Source organism: Passer montanus, unplaced genomic scaffold (genome assembly GCF_014805655.1).
Source record: "Passer montanus isolate IOZ18808 unplaced genomic scaffold, ASM1480565v1 scaffold38, whole genome shotgun sequence".
NCBI classification, from domain to species: domain Eukaryota; kingdom Metazoa; phylum Chordata; class Aves; order Passeriformes; family Passeridae; genus Passer; species Passer montanus.
In genome coordinates, this window is record NW_024368596.1 from 2,554,083 (window position 1) to 2,573,153 (window position 19,071).

Below are 19,071 nucleotides of genomic sequence, written 5' to 3' on the forward strand. Positions count from 1 at the left end.
GAATTATAAAAGTCACTGCACTCATCAGGGTTGGAACTAGATGATCTTTCAGGTCCCTTCCAACCCTACTCCTTCTGTGATTCTATGATTATGTATATCAATGAAGTCTAATATTTAAATTAAATAACATTTTACCTTTAATAGTGAAAGACTGTAATGGAATTACTGACATGTGTTTTTATAGTGTCACCACATTTGAAATAAGACACATTGGAAAAGTTCTAGTTTACTGGAAGAAATTTACTGGTTCTATCTAAGAATTAGTTACTTAATTTGTAAACACATTGCAGAAGGCATGGACAGTTCGGTCTGAAGATACTTCATAGTAAAAATCAAAGTAAAACTGGAAAAACTGAGAAATTTGAAAAGCAAGAGGAAAGATTAGGAGTAAATGAACAGATAAACTAGGGAGTGGGCTCTGGAGATATGTGCATGCTCTCATTAAGTAGACAAGGATTAGAACATTACTAGTCAGGTCAAAATAAAGAATGTTAAAGTTAAGCAATGGCAAAGAAAATTTAAGTTAAGCATGATGGAAGATTATACAGTACAGCAGCTTTTATCTTGGGGAGAGTAGTGAAATCATCACTGGAAGAGCTAAATTAGACACCTTTATATTCTGATTGCTCAGAGATAATCAGTCTTCATGACAGCAACCTATTTGAAAAAAGAGATTATGACAAACAATGCATGAAAAAAATAAAGAAAAACAACAAAACTTCGTGTAACTTTCAGAGTTGGGCATCATCACTCCTGGCGACTGTTGAAATGTTGAGTTGAACCATTTATATGGTTTCCAGTTAAAAAAAAAACAAACAAGTTACAACAGTGACCCATTGTATCTAAATTCCTTCATGGAGACTATGTAAGATTTAATCTGTCTGGTGGGGTTTTATCCACACAAAAAAACTCGTCATTGCTCCTTTGTTCCTCATCTTTAAATTTTTCTTTCTTCAGTTTCTCTTGGACCCTCTGCCATCCCCAAGCAGGTCCATCCTGTGACTGATTGTCTAATGAGTGCAATGGGTGTACAATTTCACCACGACTCATGTAGGGAGAGCATCACACACACATTCAGAGAAATCACAGCCAGAGTAATACATTGTGATTTTTGAGCATAAAGGGGTAACAGTTCTGATTTTTTTTCCTTCTCTGATTCTTTGAAGTTATGTTAGAATACATGAAGATGTTAACATTTGTGCAGGTCTAACGTAAGGCTGAACAAGAAGCTTTTGTGCCAGTGTACTCTCAAGCTGTAGATGTTCCATCATACTTAAGCTCTTTATTCACCACCAGTTTCTACAGTGTATGTGCAACATCACATTGAAATGTCCATGAGGGTTTAAGCGCAGCTGAAGGATGCAGTCAGTGATATTGGAGATCTTTTCCAACATTATGGAGTCTACAGTCCTAAAATAATAGTGTGCGTTACACAGAGAACTTGTGTGCTGAACAAAGGAACTGCTACGGGGCGAGGCAGGGGAATCATCCCTTCAGCTCAGCTCGTCTGGTGCCAGACCCTTGGGAGCTGTTCAGGTCTTCAGCAGAACCACCCCTGCAGGAGCAGGACCATTCCCAACGCAGAGTCACAATTCACAGGATCACAGAATGTCCTCAGTTACTCACAAGAATCATCAAACTCCTGGCTCTGCATGGAACAGCCCCAAGAATCCTCGTGCCCGAGCATTGTACAAACACTTCTTGAGCCCCCACAGCTTTAGTGCTGTAACTGAGAGCCCATTCAGTGCTCGACCATCCTCTGGGTGCAGAACCTGCTCCTGACACCCAAGCTGAACCTCCCCCGGTGCAGCCTCAGGCCATTCCCCGCATCCTGTCACCGGTCACCATGAGAGCAGTGTTCTCTCTCACAAGGAAGCTGCAGACTGCGATGGGGTATCCCGCAGTCTCCTCCCGGCTGAACAGACTAAGTGCCCTCAGCTGCTCCTCACACGGCTTCCCTTCAAGGGCCTTCACCATGCTCGTGGCCTCCTCTGGACAGCAGCTTTAGCTCTTTCTTATACTCTGGTGCCCAAAACTGCATAAAGGACTCAAGGTGTGTGCTCAATTCACATTTATTGTTAACTCCTGGCAATGGCCAGGCAGGCACAGCCCACTGCACGGCTGAGCCTTCCTCCTCACAGGGCAGCCCCTCAGGTACCGACACCGAAGCGCACGGGCCCGGCCGCCATGTCCCCCTCCATCCCAGCAGCCCCCGCGCTGCTCGGACCGTCATTCCCTTCGCCTCGCCCCGGGCCCCGCAAGGCCATCGCTCCCCGGGGCCGTTACTCGACGCCGTTTGGGGCCTCGGCACCGCCCCCGCCTGAGCGCGGCCCGGGCCGAGCCGGGCACAGGGACACGGGGCCGCGGCCACACACGGCCACACACCCCCCGCCATACGGGCCTGGCCGAGGCAGCCGCGCGCCCCGACCAGCGCCGGTCAGGCCGCGCGGTCTGATTGGCCGGCAGTGCCGGTCACTCAGGCGCGCGGCGCGGCACCGCGCGACCCGATTGGCCACCGGGGCGGTCACTCCGGCGCGAGACGGCCGGGGAGGGGGAGGGAGGCGGGACCTCGGCCCCGCAACTGCCGGGTTCGCGCGCGCCCCGCGCCACTGCGGCTGCGCGCGCGCGGGGCCGTTACAGAGGCGCCGAGCGGAGCCCCCGGCGCTGCCCCCCGCTCCCGCCCAGGGTGGCCACACCCCCGGGCTCGGCGTGAACCGAGCGCCCCCGCCCCGCACACACACACCGCTCCTCCCCCGCCTGCGCCGGCACAGAGAAAGGGAAGGGAGGCGGCGCCGGGCCCGGGTCTCCCGCACCGCGCACAACATGGAGGAGCTGGTGGTGGAGGTGCGGGGCTCCAACGGGGCCTTCTACAAGGTACCGGGTGCTCGCGGCCGGGCCGGGCCCCAGGGGAGGGAGCGGGCACGGCAACGGGAGGAGGAGGAGGCGGCGGCGGCTCCTCCTCCTCCCCGCGCTGAGGGAGAGCGGAGGCCCCGGGGCAGGAAGGCGGAGGGAGAGCCCGGCAGGGGTGGAGGCCGCGGCGGGTCCCTCGCGGCGGCCGCGGGGAGCGAGCCGGGGCCGCCGGGGCTGAGCGGACTCGCGGCCCGGTGAGGAGCGGGGAGGCCTCGGGCCTTCCCCTTTGTGGGAAGGGGCGCCCGGGCCGCCTGGCCCCGGCGCTCAGCGAGGATCAGCGCTGGGATGGGGCATTAATTGCTAAATCCTCAGCTTTTGTCGCTACTTAAGGAAAGTCTCTCTCGCCGTCCGGGTTTCCCGGAGAGCTGCACTGCATGAGCACGGCCTGCGAGGCGGGGAGAAGGGGGGCCCTCCTTAGTACACATTCCTGATGAAATGCTGTGTGATTCTGGCTCCTAATGCCATGGCAGGGGAGGCTGCCTAGTGATGTTAAAGAGAGCATTGCTTGGCCACATATATCTGTGCTGAGTCCCTGAAAACATATGGATATCAAATGTACTTCTTGTTACAGAAATTAACTAGTGGCATTGCATGTTTGTTTCCAAGCCCTTGTGCTTAATGAAGCCATCACTGAGCCTTGAACGTATGAGCACAGAATATGTTTTATTAATACCGTGTAGTATTGTGTGGCTTTGCATGAGCTGGGTTGTATTAATCAGCTTATTGATAGGGTATAATTCGGAGTTTTACAGAAAATAAAATTCGGATGTGGTAGGTTTGGGCCTACTCTCATTGACCTGCTATCAACATACCAGGAACAGTCATGGATCAGTTCCTGCAGGTTTCCCATGCTTTAAGTGATCCTAGGACTTTAAAAATTGGGCCTAGTTATAGTGTGACATCCAATATTTATGGTAGCAATGAAGGACTGGGTAGAGTTTCACTCTCACGTGTTCCTGTGGCAAGCCAGGTAGATATCCAAATGATGTAGTTCCAACACCTCTGAGTTTTTCTAAGAAAAAAAGACCTCTTAGAAGCTTATTTTTAAAATACATGTGCTAGTATCCTATTCTGAAAATAATTATTTTTTTTTAAAAAAAGTATGTGATACAAATCAGTGGTAAATAAGCATCCTGTGAGCTCACAGTGCTGTAGTCAAAGTTCTACATCTGTATATTGCTTCCTGGCATTAAATAATCTAGCACTTTTAAAAATCAGTTTTACATTTTTAAAGGTACAATATTTGGTCAGAAAGAAGCAAAAGGAGTAAATGCATGGCACAGTAGAACTTTTAATGAGGCTTTCATCAAATTATAGTAGTTACACGATGATGTGAAAGAATGATGGTAATAATGACATGGTACATTCTTTATTGACAAATATTATTGAATAAACCTGGGAGAAATGAAAGCTTCTGAAACTTTTATTGTTTATGTTCAAGTTTGACACCATGGGGCCCTGCACCCCTTATGTGTGGGTGAAAGCTTAATTTGAGCATATGTTCATGGAAGCTTATTCATGATTTAGTGTATCCAAGTTCTAACACAGACATTGCCCCAAGCAGTATGGTTATGTTTGTCCTTTAACTTCTAGAAATTTTAACAGGATTTTGTTTGTTTCCTCTTTATCACTAACCAAGCAGCTTTGGTTCAGTTGTCTAAAGGGAAAAATGGGCATATGGATTTCTGTCTTCACCTGAATTACCTCTTGAGATGGAGCATCATGCTTAAAATAAATGCAACATATTTTTTAAAATAACAAAAAAGTGGGAGCTGTTTTATACTCTATGCAGTAATGTTCAGTATAAACCAGCAATTTTCCTCTAATTTCCCTCAGTTTGAATTACTTGAAGTCTAATTACAGATTTTTCTTTCATCATTATGTCTGAGTATTGCTCTGTTATAAAGTAATGTTTTTTTGGGGTTTTTTTTGAGTTTTATGCCCTCCTTATAGGTTGGCAGTTTGGTTGTAAAAAATGAACGTTGACCCAGCATAACAAGAAACGTGCAGTGATGTCATTCTGTTATAAAGTAATGTATATTTTTTGAGTTTTATGCCCACCTTATAGGTTGGCAGTTTGGTTGTAAAAAATGAACGTTGACCCAGCATAACAAGAAACGTGCAGTGATGTCAAGTGTGAATTTAATTGTAGGATGGTTTTATTTTTTCCTTTTTAAAAGTTTAAGCAGCCTCCTGAGAAGTGATTTACAGCAGTCATGTTTCAAACAAACCAAAAGCAAAACAATTATTTTATTCAGTCTCAGGATTTACTGATAACTGGTGACAATTTCTGTGGCTTTGAATAATTCTGAATCAATGAGAATATGTAAATTTTTTGGAAAAATACACCTCTCTTGTTACTAAGACATGGAAGGGGGAGGAGTGTGAGGCTGCTGTAGTCAGGATGGGATGAAGTGGCTCAAGTAGGCACCCAGTTGTGGCTTCAGCTTTTCATAGCCTCCTTTTAGGTCTCTCTGAGAACCTGAACATTTTTGAGTGTTCCCACCAGCATCTGGATCTTTACAGTACAAAACTGCCCACCTGAGCCCTCCTGAAAGTAACAAAGCAGTGTTTTGTGAGATCTATCCAGAGGATTCATGTCCCACACAAAACATAGGAGATGGTTTGAGGATGCCTTCATAGCCAGCTGTGAGATCTGAACTCAAATTTCATCCTGGTCAGGTGCACTGGAGTACTGGAGTGTGTTGATGTGACTGCTGTAGTGCAGGCTAGTTCTTTCTGAATGGAATTAAAATACTGCTTAGTGCATACTTTGTACTTTCCTGATTTTTTTTTCCTCCTTGCCTAAGATGAATTATTCCATGGAAAGCACAGTGCAGTAAATGGGCATGATTCAGGGATAATTGACAATCTGGTACCTAGAGATGCTTAGTCATGACTTGCTGTGTGGTTGGGCCCAGAATCCTTGGAAAGAAAATGTTAGATTTCCTTACTTATTTTATGAAGACTGGTCCAACAACCACCAGGGCTGTGAATCCAAGGGAAGGAACCTGCCTTTTTGCAGCTCACAGCCAGGTAACTGAATCTGGAAGGTGTGCAGTATTAGGACATATCTTCTCATGTCTTTTCTTGCATAGGAGTAGTAAATTGGGTTTTGAAGTTTTTATTCACAGAGGACTAATAGACAGCCTTTGCCTAATCTTTTTGAGATTAACTTTACGTATTTCCCTCTAAAAGGGGACATGCTGGATGCCTTTCCAACATGGGATTGATTTTTCTTTTTGAGTTGGGGAGTGATTCTCTTTTGTGTCCTCTGCTAAAGATGGAAAGCATCCTGCTTATGAGGCAGTCAGTTTTGTGATGGTGTTTGTTGTTAATATCTCTGTGTCTGTAACCCAATTTTTGCCACTTCTTGCTCTACCACTTTTTGAAAAATCTTCCACTTTTTATCCCAGTAGTTTCAGCGCCTTGCTGTTGTTTGCTTGGTTTTATAGATAACTTCATTGAAGCTACAGCTGATAAAATAATTCATCTTTCTTACTACTTTATTACTCTGGGTCTCACTATTAGTAACTGTTCCTGTGGCCCTCTGTATCCATTTTTTTTCTTTCACTGTTCCATGCAGACACCCTCAGCCAATACCTCCAGTCTCTTTGTACATTCATGAGCCTGTCTGCTCAGTCCTCCTGAGGATGACCGCCTGTACGCTTTTCCCTCCTCTGGTGACCATTTCTGTGACTATTTTTCTTCTCCCTATTCTGTTCCTTTGTATGTCCAGCCTTTCTCAGACTTGATTATACACCGAGTTCCCTTTTGACATTCTCCTTCCAACAGGTATGAAATGTTACAGAACAGTTACACTAACAGTAGATGCACGTTTGTTATCAACATAGCCTTTTTTATGTTAAAAAGCATATTTTCCTTACTTTCCCTTCTTACAGTTAATTATTCTCCTTTATTAAAATGGTTGACAATGCTCACATGTGATGATGTGAGCAGACTTTAAAAAAGCAAAATTTCATGGCAGCTGAAGCCTTTATTTTTTCCTTTGAAGTGTCCGTCATTCCATTTAGCATAAAAATATGCTGGTGTTTCCAATAATTAGTTTTTTTAACAAATAATTTGTAAAATTTAGACCATATATTCAACATATAGCCATTCTTAGAATGCGAATGATTATGTGTTTGAGAAATGCCATGCTGTAAACTCTTTTACTTAATTATATCTGAAGCATGGAGAGAAATGAAATGGTTTATGTGACTCAGAGTCAAATTTGGGGTGGAAAACTTACCACATTGGATTTTTTTTTTCCACATTAGAGAAGAAGAATCAACCTTTGCCATTATAAAATGTGCTTCTGTTCACAATTTTTGTGTACTCTTCCTTGGTATTTCTGCTGTTAGTAATAATGGTATGTCAGCTGCTTCAGTCTTTCGCTGTCCTGTTACCTCATCTTGCTTCTGTCAGTTTCACTTTGTTTTTAAGGCATTTCATCTTTGTGTCCAGTTCATCAGAGCCACTGTTCTGTCCCTTCATGGGGGTGCATTTTAAACTCAAATATCTGCACTATTATGTTTGAATTTCCATGCCTACTTACACTCTTTAGCTAAAAAAGGCTGATGAATGGTTATTGTATTTTTCGTGATACTTTGTGTGAGATCAGAGTCTCTTCTCTGCCTTTACTGACATCTGGGGCTGGCTTGTCCTGTGTCTGTGAATTTGGGTTATGGTGATAAAGGCTTCATTTCTGTTTAGCATTGTGTGTAATTTCACAAGTATTACAAAAACAAGACTACCAAACAGTTCAGAAAAGTATTAATTTTGGTTTTCCAAAGGCATTGCTGCTTAAATATTAGGTTTTTTCAAGGAAAACTTACAAGTGTTTCAGGTCTTTCTGTTTGTACTTGAAAGTGTACAGATTGAAATATATAGTGCTGAAGAGTCCAAATATGTTTTTGTACTACAGATCTGTTTAAATATTTATATTGGAGGAAAATTGACATGATGCTGTGGTCCAGACAATGGTAAACTGATGTGATGAGTATCTGACATTTTTCTGTGTCACAAGAAACTGAAAAACAAGGAAAACCCCCTTTCTCTGGATAGATAGGATTAGACAACCAAATATTAAGGACTGTATTAATAGTCATTAATATATCTTGCATGGTGGTTTTTAAGCATAAAGATCACAGAGAGGTGTGCAGACATGTTTCATATATTGCAGCCTTGAAATTAGTATTTGGCAAGACGTTGTTAACTTTGTAATGGATTATAAATTTATTCCAATGAACTTTTGTAATTCTGTGAGACTATTAATTAAAAGACAAACCACAGTGTTATGACATCAATGGTTTTGGCCAGACTGAAGTGAAAACAGATGAATATCTGTTTCTGTGTCTGACTCTTCTGAACTTGGTGTAAGCTAAAGAAATTCAGATTTGTGGTTTTCCTTGGCAGTGTCTGTATTGATGCTACCTGTGTTAGGTCAGCCAGTTTAATTTGTGCTCCTGGTTCAGGTTCCCTCTGATTTCTGGATTGTGACCAAAGCAATGTGCAAGAACTGTTTAAGGGGAGCTGAAACAGGACAGTGTAGTTCATTGCTCTTTCAGCCAGCTGTGCCTCTCAAGTTTTAGTGTTTCCAGATAATATAATTGCTAAACTGTTTGAAGTTACAGGCTAGTCTTCAGCTTAACTTAGATTTATTTGTTGCGTATCCTGGTTTACTTATTAATGGTAGGTTTTACCCTTATTACCTTTAATTAGATATATTGCTGTAGTCCCTAGGATTGTGCTCAAGGTGATGTTAGGAGCTCTATTCCATTTCTCTCTGGATATAAGATGTAGTCTTGCTCTTTGCTGCTGTGCTTGTGAATTTTTCTGCCATTTTCTGTCACTTTTTCAGAGTGCTGATTAGAACACCTTTTAGTGTTTTTATCATCACAGAGGTGATGACTTCTCCCAAAGTATCTTTCATACAAGATTTTTTGACAAGGTGATTTTTTTTGACATTTTAGAAATATGAGAAAATTAGGTATCAACAGATTGTTTCTCAGGGCAGGGGTTGTGTTGCTCTTACCTGTTCTCCTGAAGGCTATTAAGTGTTGCTGGTATTGTTTCTGGTGAATTTGCTTTGTAAAATAATCTCTGCTTTTACATTCTCGAGTACTACTATTAATCCTTGTCCAGTCTGTGGCACAGAGGAGCCATACCTAGTGTCTGGTAGTGATCATAGTGTCTTTCAGGTGTTAAAGTCATCCACTTCAGCTGCATTTGTAAGAATAACTTGCACATTACTACCATTGGAAGACATGTGGGTGAAGCCTTTGAAGGTGATATGTGTAATGTTGTGAAATGAGTCAGGACTACCATTGTATTGTTCAAATGCATATCCAGTTCTGGAATCTTCTTACAGAATACACCACAATATGAAACACAAGCTAAATGTATGAATAATGATCAACTGAGAGCTCTGCTGCCTCTTCATGTAAATACCTTTTCTGTACTCCTATGAACATGATCTTGAGATGTGGTCTTAAGTCTTTGTACCATGTCACTGAAAAACATCTGCTGTGCTTGTAATCCCCTTTGAAGGAATATGGAATTATGAAATTCATAATTATGCAAATACATCGCGAGACTTTTTTAAGTCTCCTTGGTTTGCTGGCAATAATAAGTCTTGTTCCTAAGAGTATTGAGAGACGAGCAAGGTGTAAAATAATTTTTTGCTGTTGCCACTGTGGCTTTCCTTTGACTTCTGTTATCAGTGGCATTGGTTATGTTTCAGTTATCAACTTGGATGGTTTCTTCCTTCTACTGAATTACTCTGAGTGATGAGATTTATGTTCTTGGAGCTCTGTATTAGCTATCAGACGTGGCTCTTTGATACTAAGATACTGCTGCAACTCAGGAAATATTTTGGAATATGTTGCAAAGCAAAAATAGCAAAAGAATTTTTTAAAAAGCATTTAGGTTCCATGTAAGAGAGACTCTTACCTTCTTGTAAGAGATCTCTACTTGTCTTGGAAACTTGCAAGGGCAAGAATAATAAAATGGAGAATAATGAAATGTTCCATACTTCATTAACAAATTCTTCTACAGAAGTGGTAGTTGTTGCTAAATTATTTTCAGTTTACTGAGATTTTTTGTTATCTACTAAGGTGGATCGCCATTAGTAGAAAAAACTTCTCTGTCCTTTCTTGTTCATGGGCTTTTATTTACCTACCTTTCAATGATACTATGTGTGAACTAATGTTAATGGTATACTCAGCATGTCAGCAACTTGTTTCAGAAATTCATAGAGGTACTTTTTTACTTTATCTTTTCATCCCTGGTTAACCTGTGACCCATTGTTTCAAGCTAAGAAAAATATTTTCATTGGTAAATCCCAAAGTTCTTTGAGTATGCTGGTCTTGCTGTTCTGTAGATGTGGAATGGGGGAAGCATTTGGGGCTTTAAGCTAAGTATTGATCAAATCCAAATCAGCCAGTTGAGTGCTTAATGTAGGAGGAGCCCTTGGTCTGAATTCTAGTTCTGTCCTGTGCTTTGTGGTGGCTTGGAGAGCACAACTGCTGTCCATCCCCCAGGAAAAAAGGGAAGGCTGGCCCCAGGGCATTTATCTAAAGTTTATGCTCTACAGGCTTAGTGTGATGAAGTAAATTTGGGGAGGTTCTGCTGAAACTGATACAGATGAATTTTGCTACTGCAATGTTCAAATGTACTGTGAGATAAGTAAAGAAGAGGCAGGACTTGGAGGTTTTGTGGGCTTTGGTTTTGTTTTTTGAGGAATACTGATGCTTAATTTCTGTGCCTGTCTATACGTTAAATGTGGTTATAAAACCAAACATTTAAAACTCTTGAATTATCTTGTCATTTCCTACTAACCTTTCCTATTGCTTCTAAAAAGTAGAAATCATGTCCTCACAGCTGGGGCATTCTGTTTGTGTATCGGTGCGCTGGCAGTCATGAACCAAGGAGCTTATCAGCTTTCACTATGTGTTTTATAGAAGTCTATTGCAAAATTAAAGAGGCTGACTTTAAAACATACTTTTATTGTGAGATTCATCAGTATTTGTGAAAAGGAAGTGTTCTACAGGTTTAAAATAACTTTTGAAAGTGTCCATAAGCGTACCATCATTATACTTTGTTTCCTCCACAGGCATTTGTAAAGGATGTGCATGAAGATTCAATAACAGTTTCATTTGAAAACAAGTAAGTGCATTGCTGGTGTTGTACCTGTAAACCTTGCATTTGATTGACCTAAATATGGCTTTGTGTAGAGTAGTGTGTATTAAGTAAACTTGCTGTGGGCATGTTTTAAAGTTATATTTAGTATCTACTATTTTGTGACATTTCTATATAAGTGCTTTTAATGGTTTAAAAACTTTCAGGTGCAAAACCATAGTAACATGGGTTTTGCTGGGAAGATAATCATGTTGTTACTGAATTTACATGATGACAACCTATGTTTGACTAAGTCAACAGTTGCACCATTACTGACTTTTTCTCGTGTGAATGTCCTGCCTTAGTTTTAGAAGATTCCATTATTACAAAATTTGTTCTGTAGAGAAATGATGAACACCAATTTTCTGATCAAGAAACTAAAGTTAACCAGTCTCCATTAAAGAAAATGAAAATTAAAACTGTATTCAGACTGGATACTGATCAAATTTTCAAAACCTGTAGTTGAACTAAAGAAAAAGAAGATACAGGCTTGTTCTGAAGGAAGTATCCAAATGTGTTACGGAATGTTTTAAATCTGTGTTTCTAATGTTGGGGTTAAAAACCATACCTGTAAATAGAGGAAGGGCTTCTACTAAAAGATTCAAAAGAGTGCAGATGGCATCAGGGTTTCATTTAAGATGCTTAATGGTCATTTAGATGTGTTTTTTCTTACTATGTATACATTGGATCTCATTACCTTTAATACATATATGCACAAAAGCTCCACAGAATTTGAAGCAGTAAAATTAATGGATTAAAAATGTTTGGTTTTGTTTACAGAGAAGATGAAAATATTTAGACCATTCACTGTGATTTTTGTTTGTAGCTGGCAACCAGAGAGACAAATCCCATTCCATGATGTGAGGTTCCCACCACCTGCAGGCTATAATAAAGACATAAATGAAAGCGATGAAGTAGAGGTGTGTATGCTCCATTAACAGCTCTTGTCTTGAGAAGTGAGAGAACTTGCTGTGAAAAATGTCAGCCAAGCCACTGGAAGGTTTGCTTCCATGTTAGGTGATGTCACCTTCTTTGATTTCAAGTACTGCAGAAAACACAGTGTCAGGCCCATCACCAGACCCAGACTTTGACAGTAGTAAACCATGCAAATTCCATGTACCACAAAAGGCCGTGTAAAATTCCACGTACCGTGACCTCCATGCTCAGTTACAAATGTGCTGATTTACAGACATGATCAGTGTTGCATTGATTACAGATCAGTCCTTTCTAGGACTGGATTAATTCAGAAATAGGTGATGAACTGTAGTTATTAAGCTGTAAGGTGATAATGTCTCTATGAGAAAAGTTTCAAGCTGACTCAGATAATTTGCATTATATGTGTATACATTAAAACATCAAAATATATGTGCATATGTAAATAGTGTATATGCAAAGAGATTGACTTTAAAGCAGCATATTTCTAAAACCTTGTTTTAGAAATTGTAACACTTTTATAATTAATTTAAAGAAAGAGGACTTGCAAGATTTGCATTCTGCTTGCATGTTCTGTAGGTTTTCAATTTGAAAGATAAGAAAATGGCAAAACTTCTGTAATGTGGATGTGGCTGATAACATATATGTGCTAAAGAAGTGTAGATGTGTGACCTCTCTCTCACCCACTGGTAGGCCCTCATCAGACCTACACACTATTAGAAATACTGTTGATTAAATATTAACAGACATAAAAGTCTGAATTATCTCTCTTTTGACTGCATGCAAGACTGAGGCAGCCAATGCCAGTAGATTTGGCACTGTGTTATTTATTATTATTTGTCTATACAATCTTGCTGTTACATGCTTCCTGTGTCATGCTCAGAGACTTTATGTACTCAGATGTTTTGCTGGATTTTGTTCCTATGGAGTTCCTGATCATATTAGTGTCAGCTTTTGTGATGTCTGTTAAGGATATAATGTATGTATTTTGTTCAGGTTTATTCCAGGGCAAATGAAAAAGAACCCTGCTGTTGGTGGTTGGCTAAAGTGAGAATGATAAAGGGTGAGGTAGGAGTATGCATATATACATATATATAATTTTATATTTACTTATACTTTTTTCTTTCTTTTCTCTTTATATATTGATGTACACTGTTGAACTAATCTCTATTCATTTGTTAAGAGTTTCTTGATTAGGACAGTTGCAATTACCATTAACCTCAACCTGAGAAGTCAAATTTGATTTGTACAGTTAATAAAAGTACCTTTTCCTTAATAGTATAATGCTCACTCATGTCATAAAATATGTGGCTTGGATGATTTTATTATTTTTATATCAGTTCTACGTAATAGAATATGCAGCCTGTGATGCTACATACAACGAAATTGTCACAATTGAACGTTTGAGATCTGTGAACCCCAATAAACCCGCAACAAAAGATACTTTTCATAAAATCAAACTGGCAGTTCCTGAAGATTTAAGGCAAATGTAAGTACAAGCGTTTCTTTATAACTTGTTTCAAAATGTGGGTAACTTCTTAAGCCTGAGACAAGAGGAATAAAAACGCTTTTTACCACTCTAAATTAGCTTATTGAAATGTAGGAATGTAAAAAATTCAAATATTGATGTGGTCATACTCAAAAATAGAAAAGATGATTTTTGAATTGTGGTTTAGTCCTGGAGGAAGAAACACTTTCTTCAAAATGTTAAGGTTTGTGTGTGATGCAGATTAAGATTTTCACTCTTAGTGCCGTTCAGTGGTGTGCACAGGTTAATCTGAATCCATCCTTGGTCAACTTTTATTATTTGATGATGACTTTGGGAATAGTTGAACAATAATGAAACCTCCCAGAGTATGATACAAAGCCAGCTAACTTTCTCCTAGGCCATGAACATGTTGTTGTCATATAGTTACAGCTCTAAAAGTCAGATTAATATTGACTCCCCTTGTTTACCTTCAGGTCACTTTCTGCTTTCCTTGAGATGCATGTTATTGCCTCAGTGTGGAATAAGTTATAAATTCAGGTTAGACTAAAACTTCCTGAAGTTAGTGTTACAGCATACACAAGTTCACTCAGTGGTGAGTGGACACAGGAAACCTGGGGAAGCCAAGCACAGCATGAGATGAGCATATGGTCATTAGAATGCTGCAGGGGTTAAAATGAAATCACACATTTTAGTGGTTTTTGATGTGTGTGAAGTCTAGAACTTGCTGATCACAGTGATTATAGCTTTTTAAGGTAGTTTTGTGTAACTTGTCATTTCACAGATTTACATACAGAAAATTTTGGAAATGTTTCTAATTCTACTCATGTGAAAACAAATGAAAAAAAATAGTAAAATAAATTATAACAGAATAAAATAACATATGCTTTGAAAGGGAGAGCTTGGAAATCTTTATTTACATTCTTTGTATTAAGGAATTATTCTTTGTGGATGTTAACCATAAACACAGTGGTTACTATTTTTAACTTTATTACATTTTTATCCCTAGGTGTGCCAAAGAATCTGCACATAAGGACTTCAAAAAGGCAGTTGGGGCTTTTTCTGTAACATATGATTCTGAAAACCACCAGCTTATTATTTTGGTAAGTACAGATGTTTTACTGTACCATTGGCAGTGGTTTGTTTCGAGAGCCCATGTGTAAAGCACTGTTGTGTTTGTTAACAATGCAGTCAATCAACGATGTGACCACGAAGCGGGCCAACATGCTGATTGATATGCACTTTCGGAGTCTTCGCACCAAGTTATCCCTGATCCTGAGAAATGAAGAGGCCAGCAAACAGCTGGAGGTATGTTGGTTGTTTTCACTGAAGTAATTTGAGTGAAACAAGTGATAAAAAAAATCCTTTGTGTGTTGCTTAGCTGGTGGGACTTGCACTGAGATGAAAGTAATGATGTATTGATAATAATCTGGGTGGTGAAAAAGGCAGGTGGAAGTATCATCCAAACAGTTATAGGGACTATTCTTTCAAAGATTCATTTTTATCAGCAGGGTTTTGTGGGGGATTAAATACAGCTATGTAGACACACATATATGTGTATTTATTTAATATTTTGAAGCATATAATATGTATCCATCATTGCACAAATAATGCTGCATATTTGGTAGCTTTAAAAATAGATGGGAGTGAATATGTTACGATCCTGGTAGGACTAAAACTGGATCAAACAAAACAATACAGAGAAAATGACATGGAAGGGGTGAAAACTGATGCTGGTTGAATGTATGAAGGGATAGGTTTGTCTGTAGATAAAATGTTAGGAAATAATCTTACAGCAGATACAGCTTCTGATACTCCTGTGACTGGTGAGTGGGTGTTGACTGGCAAGAAGCTTGAGTCATACTTGTCCATGGGTAAAAGAAAAAAAAAGAAAAGAAAAAGAGTAGGCAAGGAAATAAGGGTTTTTTATACACCAGAATTAACATTTCTTCATGGTTTTTCTCCTATCTACAAATTAGTAAAAATAGCAATATTTATGAAAACTTTTTAGATTCGCTGTCCAGAACCAGGGGTGCCATTTTTAAACTCCTGTAACTTGGTCTGACATGGGTGTGTACCAGCAGTGTTTCTGCAGAGCCAGCTTTCATTCCCCCTTCCCAGGGGTTACATCTGTTTGAAGTGGGATGTCATGTTCAGGCCCTGTGTCTCCAGTGGGTATACTCACTGTTACAAGAAGTTCTCACTTCTGTTGTTCTCTCTTTCGTATCTTGATTTCTGTGTTTCAGAGCTGAAATCCAAGTTTGTTTGGGTTTTGATTTTTCTCAAGATGGACGGACCAGTTCTTCCTCATTGGTGTTCTTTACTGAGCACCCCACTGTAGCTCTTCAGTAATCATTCTTCTTTATCCTCCAGAACTGACAGTTGTGTGGGCAGTTTACCTCCTGAAGTGCAAAGTATTATTTTGGAGGTGGGAAGAACAACAGCCTCTTTAGAGCTAATTCTCTTTACATGCCCCCACAAATGCATGCACCAACAACTGTTGTCATTGATTCCTTTCCCAAACTAATCTTGGATTCTTCTTGCCATTGTAACACTGAGTCTTTTTGCTGCTGTGAAAGTCTCAAACTTGATTTTGTTCTCACTAGAAAACCATTGTTGAACTTCAGTTTCTACCTAAGTACTTAAATAACGGTTGTGAGATAAATATATACAGTTAAAATTTGTGTGACAGAAGTTGGCTGGTATTTTTCATTTTGGCATTTGTCTTTCTTGTAGTTAGAGTAAATATAAAATCAGTTTCTTCCAAAGTTGAAAGGAAGAGCTTCAGATAATAAAAATCATGCTCATGATTATTGTTGAGATACTGACATAGCAACAGACTGCACGTGTCCATCTGCAGAAAAAATATTTAGTGAATGCTTTATTGCATTATTAATAGCAGCTCACTGTTTTCATCAAGTAAACCTTTGTATGTGTCTCATAGTCACGGAACTTTGAAAGTCTGCCACTTCTTTTCTTCTAGCAGTTTTACCTATTTTGTTTCCTGAGTCATTATCACTAGACCAGCTTTTTTTTGTTCAATGGAGCTTTCTTCCTTTTTGTTGTACCTTCTTTTTTGAATATTATCTTCTTGACTTGCATGGCTCTGCTTCTCAAACATGGCTTTTAGAGCATCAAGTAAAATAACAGATTATTTTTTGTTTGTATTCTTTCCTTGTGGGTGTGATTTAGCTGGTTTGGGTGTCTTTCACATACTAAAAAGCCTGAATTGACAAGTGTTCTGTGTTCTGGTTGAATTTTACTGTATCTAAGTAGAACTCAGTTCTGGCTGCTGTGTAGGTATGAATACATTATTTGTATAGATGTTTCTTCCAAATGTATTGGAGGGAAGTAGAATACAGAATTTCTGATGTTTAAATAGAACAACTTCATAATAATTTGCAGAAAAGCTGATGATGTTTTAGTGCAGGCAGTAAAACTCTGGTTTGACTGTCAAAGCCAAGGTCCTCAGTGATGATGTAGCTTCATCTTTTTCACATGTCGTAGATAGTTAACAACTGATACTTGTCTTGGTCATCTTGTTTTCTCCTCTTATTTGGCTGTCTATAAAAGAGGTGAACTAGTAAATCAGCATTTGGATTATCTGTTAGAAGTAGAAATGTGAGCGATTAAAAATAACTTTTGCTTTCCAAATTGTCTGTAATGTAGCTGTTGAGGTACTTGAAAGTGCTCTCAGAGTATCTGAAGTATTTCATTCACTTGGATACTTACATCACTATCTACTGTAACCAGCTCTTTGAAACAGTGATTTAGCACAGGATATTTACCAGCAGCTTTAAGCAGGAGCAGTTCAGAAAGCAGTACCAGTTTAGCTGGAACAGCATAGGGCTTGTTTTGAGCAATTCCTTGATGTTTTCTCAACATCTGTAGGGTGTCACTTTGCTGACATTAAACTGCTAATTTGAAGAGTGCTTATGTATGTCTTGACAGTAGTTACAGCTTTGATTGCAGTGCAGAAACATGGACAGGATTCTGTGTCTTGGCTTTTATCTTTTTTTCCTTGCAAAACACTCCTTCTTTAATAGATTATCACAGTTGGAAATTCTCTATTTTCCCACAATGCATTAAGCACTTGTTCCTTTCCTGTGTTCTGTTATGCTCACACTTGTGAGTGCTCAGTATGACCCTTCTGTTTGGGTAGATGTGTGATTCCTGGATGAAATTCTGAACATATTTGTTCTCTGAATTCAGACAGTTTTTGTGTTGTCATGCATAGGCACAGATTCTTCTTTTTTTTTTTTTTAAGTGCAGTAGATATCCACAGCTGCTCTGTTTTATATATAATTTTGTGTCAGTGGTTGAGTTATTACAGTTTCACCACCTGGTGAAATTAGTGCTGGTTTTTTTTCTCAGAAATCAGAAGGTTTGCTTTAATAATAGTAAGGTAGTTACTATTTTACTACCTTGTGAGTGCTGTCTTACCTAGTAACACCTGATAGCTGTGGCTGTTAAAGGGTAATTCAAAAAACAGGTGTCAACACAGCTAGAGGCCAGCCTTATGTTAGTATTTAAAAGACTTCTGAAGGAGACTCCTTGGTGCTTTTGAAGCTAAAATAAGTGCAATAAAGGGATTGAGTAAATAAAAAGTAAGCTTAAGCACCTAATTGAAAAATAGGCTTGAAATTTATGTTGATTTCTATCTCCAGTGTGCTGGAGAGACAAGCAATAGTGAACTGACTCTAGATTTTTCTTCAGAGTTCTAGGCAACTCGCATCCCGGTTCCATGAACAGTTTGTAGTACGTGAAGACCTCATGGGTTTGGCCATTGGCACTCATGGTGCTAATATTCAGCAAGCCAGAAAAGTCCCTGGAGTGACTGCCATTGATCTTGATGAAGATACTTGTACATTCCATATTTATGGAGAGGTGAGTTCCCTTTTTATCATTTCAGAAAATACCTGAAAGGAAGAAGCAAACAAAAACCTTGGGGAAATGCATCTTGTTTCTTACACATCTTTCTGTTGTAGGATCAAGATGCGGTGAAAAAGGCAAGGAGTTACCTTGAATTTGCTGAAGATGTCATACAAGTCCCAAGGAATTTAGTAGGTATGTCAGTTCTGGAAGCTGCCTCTGTGATAGGAAAGAAAAATGCTTTCTGAGAAGTGCACTGAACTAGAAGCAATGTGCTGATAAAATATGAGGCAGAATAGTTTCTGGATTGAGCCAGAGAATTATCTACTTCCCCCAAACATGTCCAGAGATTAGGTCAGCTATAGAAGAGATGAATCTGCAGTTTCATATTTTCCTAGTATATTTTGAATAATTTCTTTGATTTACATTTGTCTGGTTTCCCCCTGTCCTTTTAGAGATGTTTAGAAGCAGCACTGTGATATGAACTAGGACTTGGGTATCAGTGATGAAGAAAATTTAAAATACTTCCATTGCCAAACAATAAAAAAGTCCTTAAGAAAACATGCATCCCTTGTATATGTGGAGAAGTCTTTTAGTGAGCTTTTGATGCTAAAGCAAAATAAAAATACGTTATTTCATTCAGTAGATAAGAAAAGAGGAGAGAAAATACTTTATAACATAGCCCTGAA

General features: G+C 39.5%; 1 protein-coding gene across 5 annotated transcripts in view; it reads left to right on the top strand.

The window, feature by feature from the left end:
- The first annotated feature begins 2,613 nt into the window (after positions 1-2,613).
- The window catches only part of FMR1 (FMRP translational regulator 1), a 32,027-nt gene continuing 15,569 nt past the window's right edge, over positions 2,614-19,071 (top strand). Inside the window, exons 1-10 of one of the 5 annotated variants that reach the window (XM_039717387.1) lie at positions 2,615-2,874; positions 6,650-6,705; positions 11,027-11,079; positions 11,918-12,011; positions 13,021-13,092; positions 13,365-13,513; positions 14,520-14,613; positions 14,702-14,818; positions 18,227-18,397; positions 18,499-18,577. In XM_039717387.1, the coding sequence (XP_039573321.1) occupies positions 13,078-13,092; positions 13,365-13,513; positions 14,520-14,613; positions 14,702-14,818; positions 18,227-18,397; positions 18,499-18,577 (625 nt within the window). In that variant the 5' untranslated portion in view covers positions 2,615-2,874; positions 6,650-6,705; positions 11,027-11,079; positions 11,918-12,011; positions 13,021-13,077. Of the gene's footprint in view, positions 2,875-3,047; positions 3,105-6,649; positions 6,706-11,026; positions 11,080-11,917; positions 12,012-13,020; positions 13,093-13,364; positions 13,514-14,519; positions 14,614-14,701; positions 14,819-18,226; positions 18,398-18,498; positions 18,578-19,071 lie in introns of those variants that run through there. The other 4 variants (XM_039717385.1, XM_039717384.1, XM_039717386.1 and 1 more) reach the window with 4 other exon arrangements.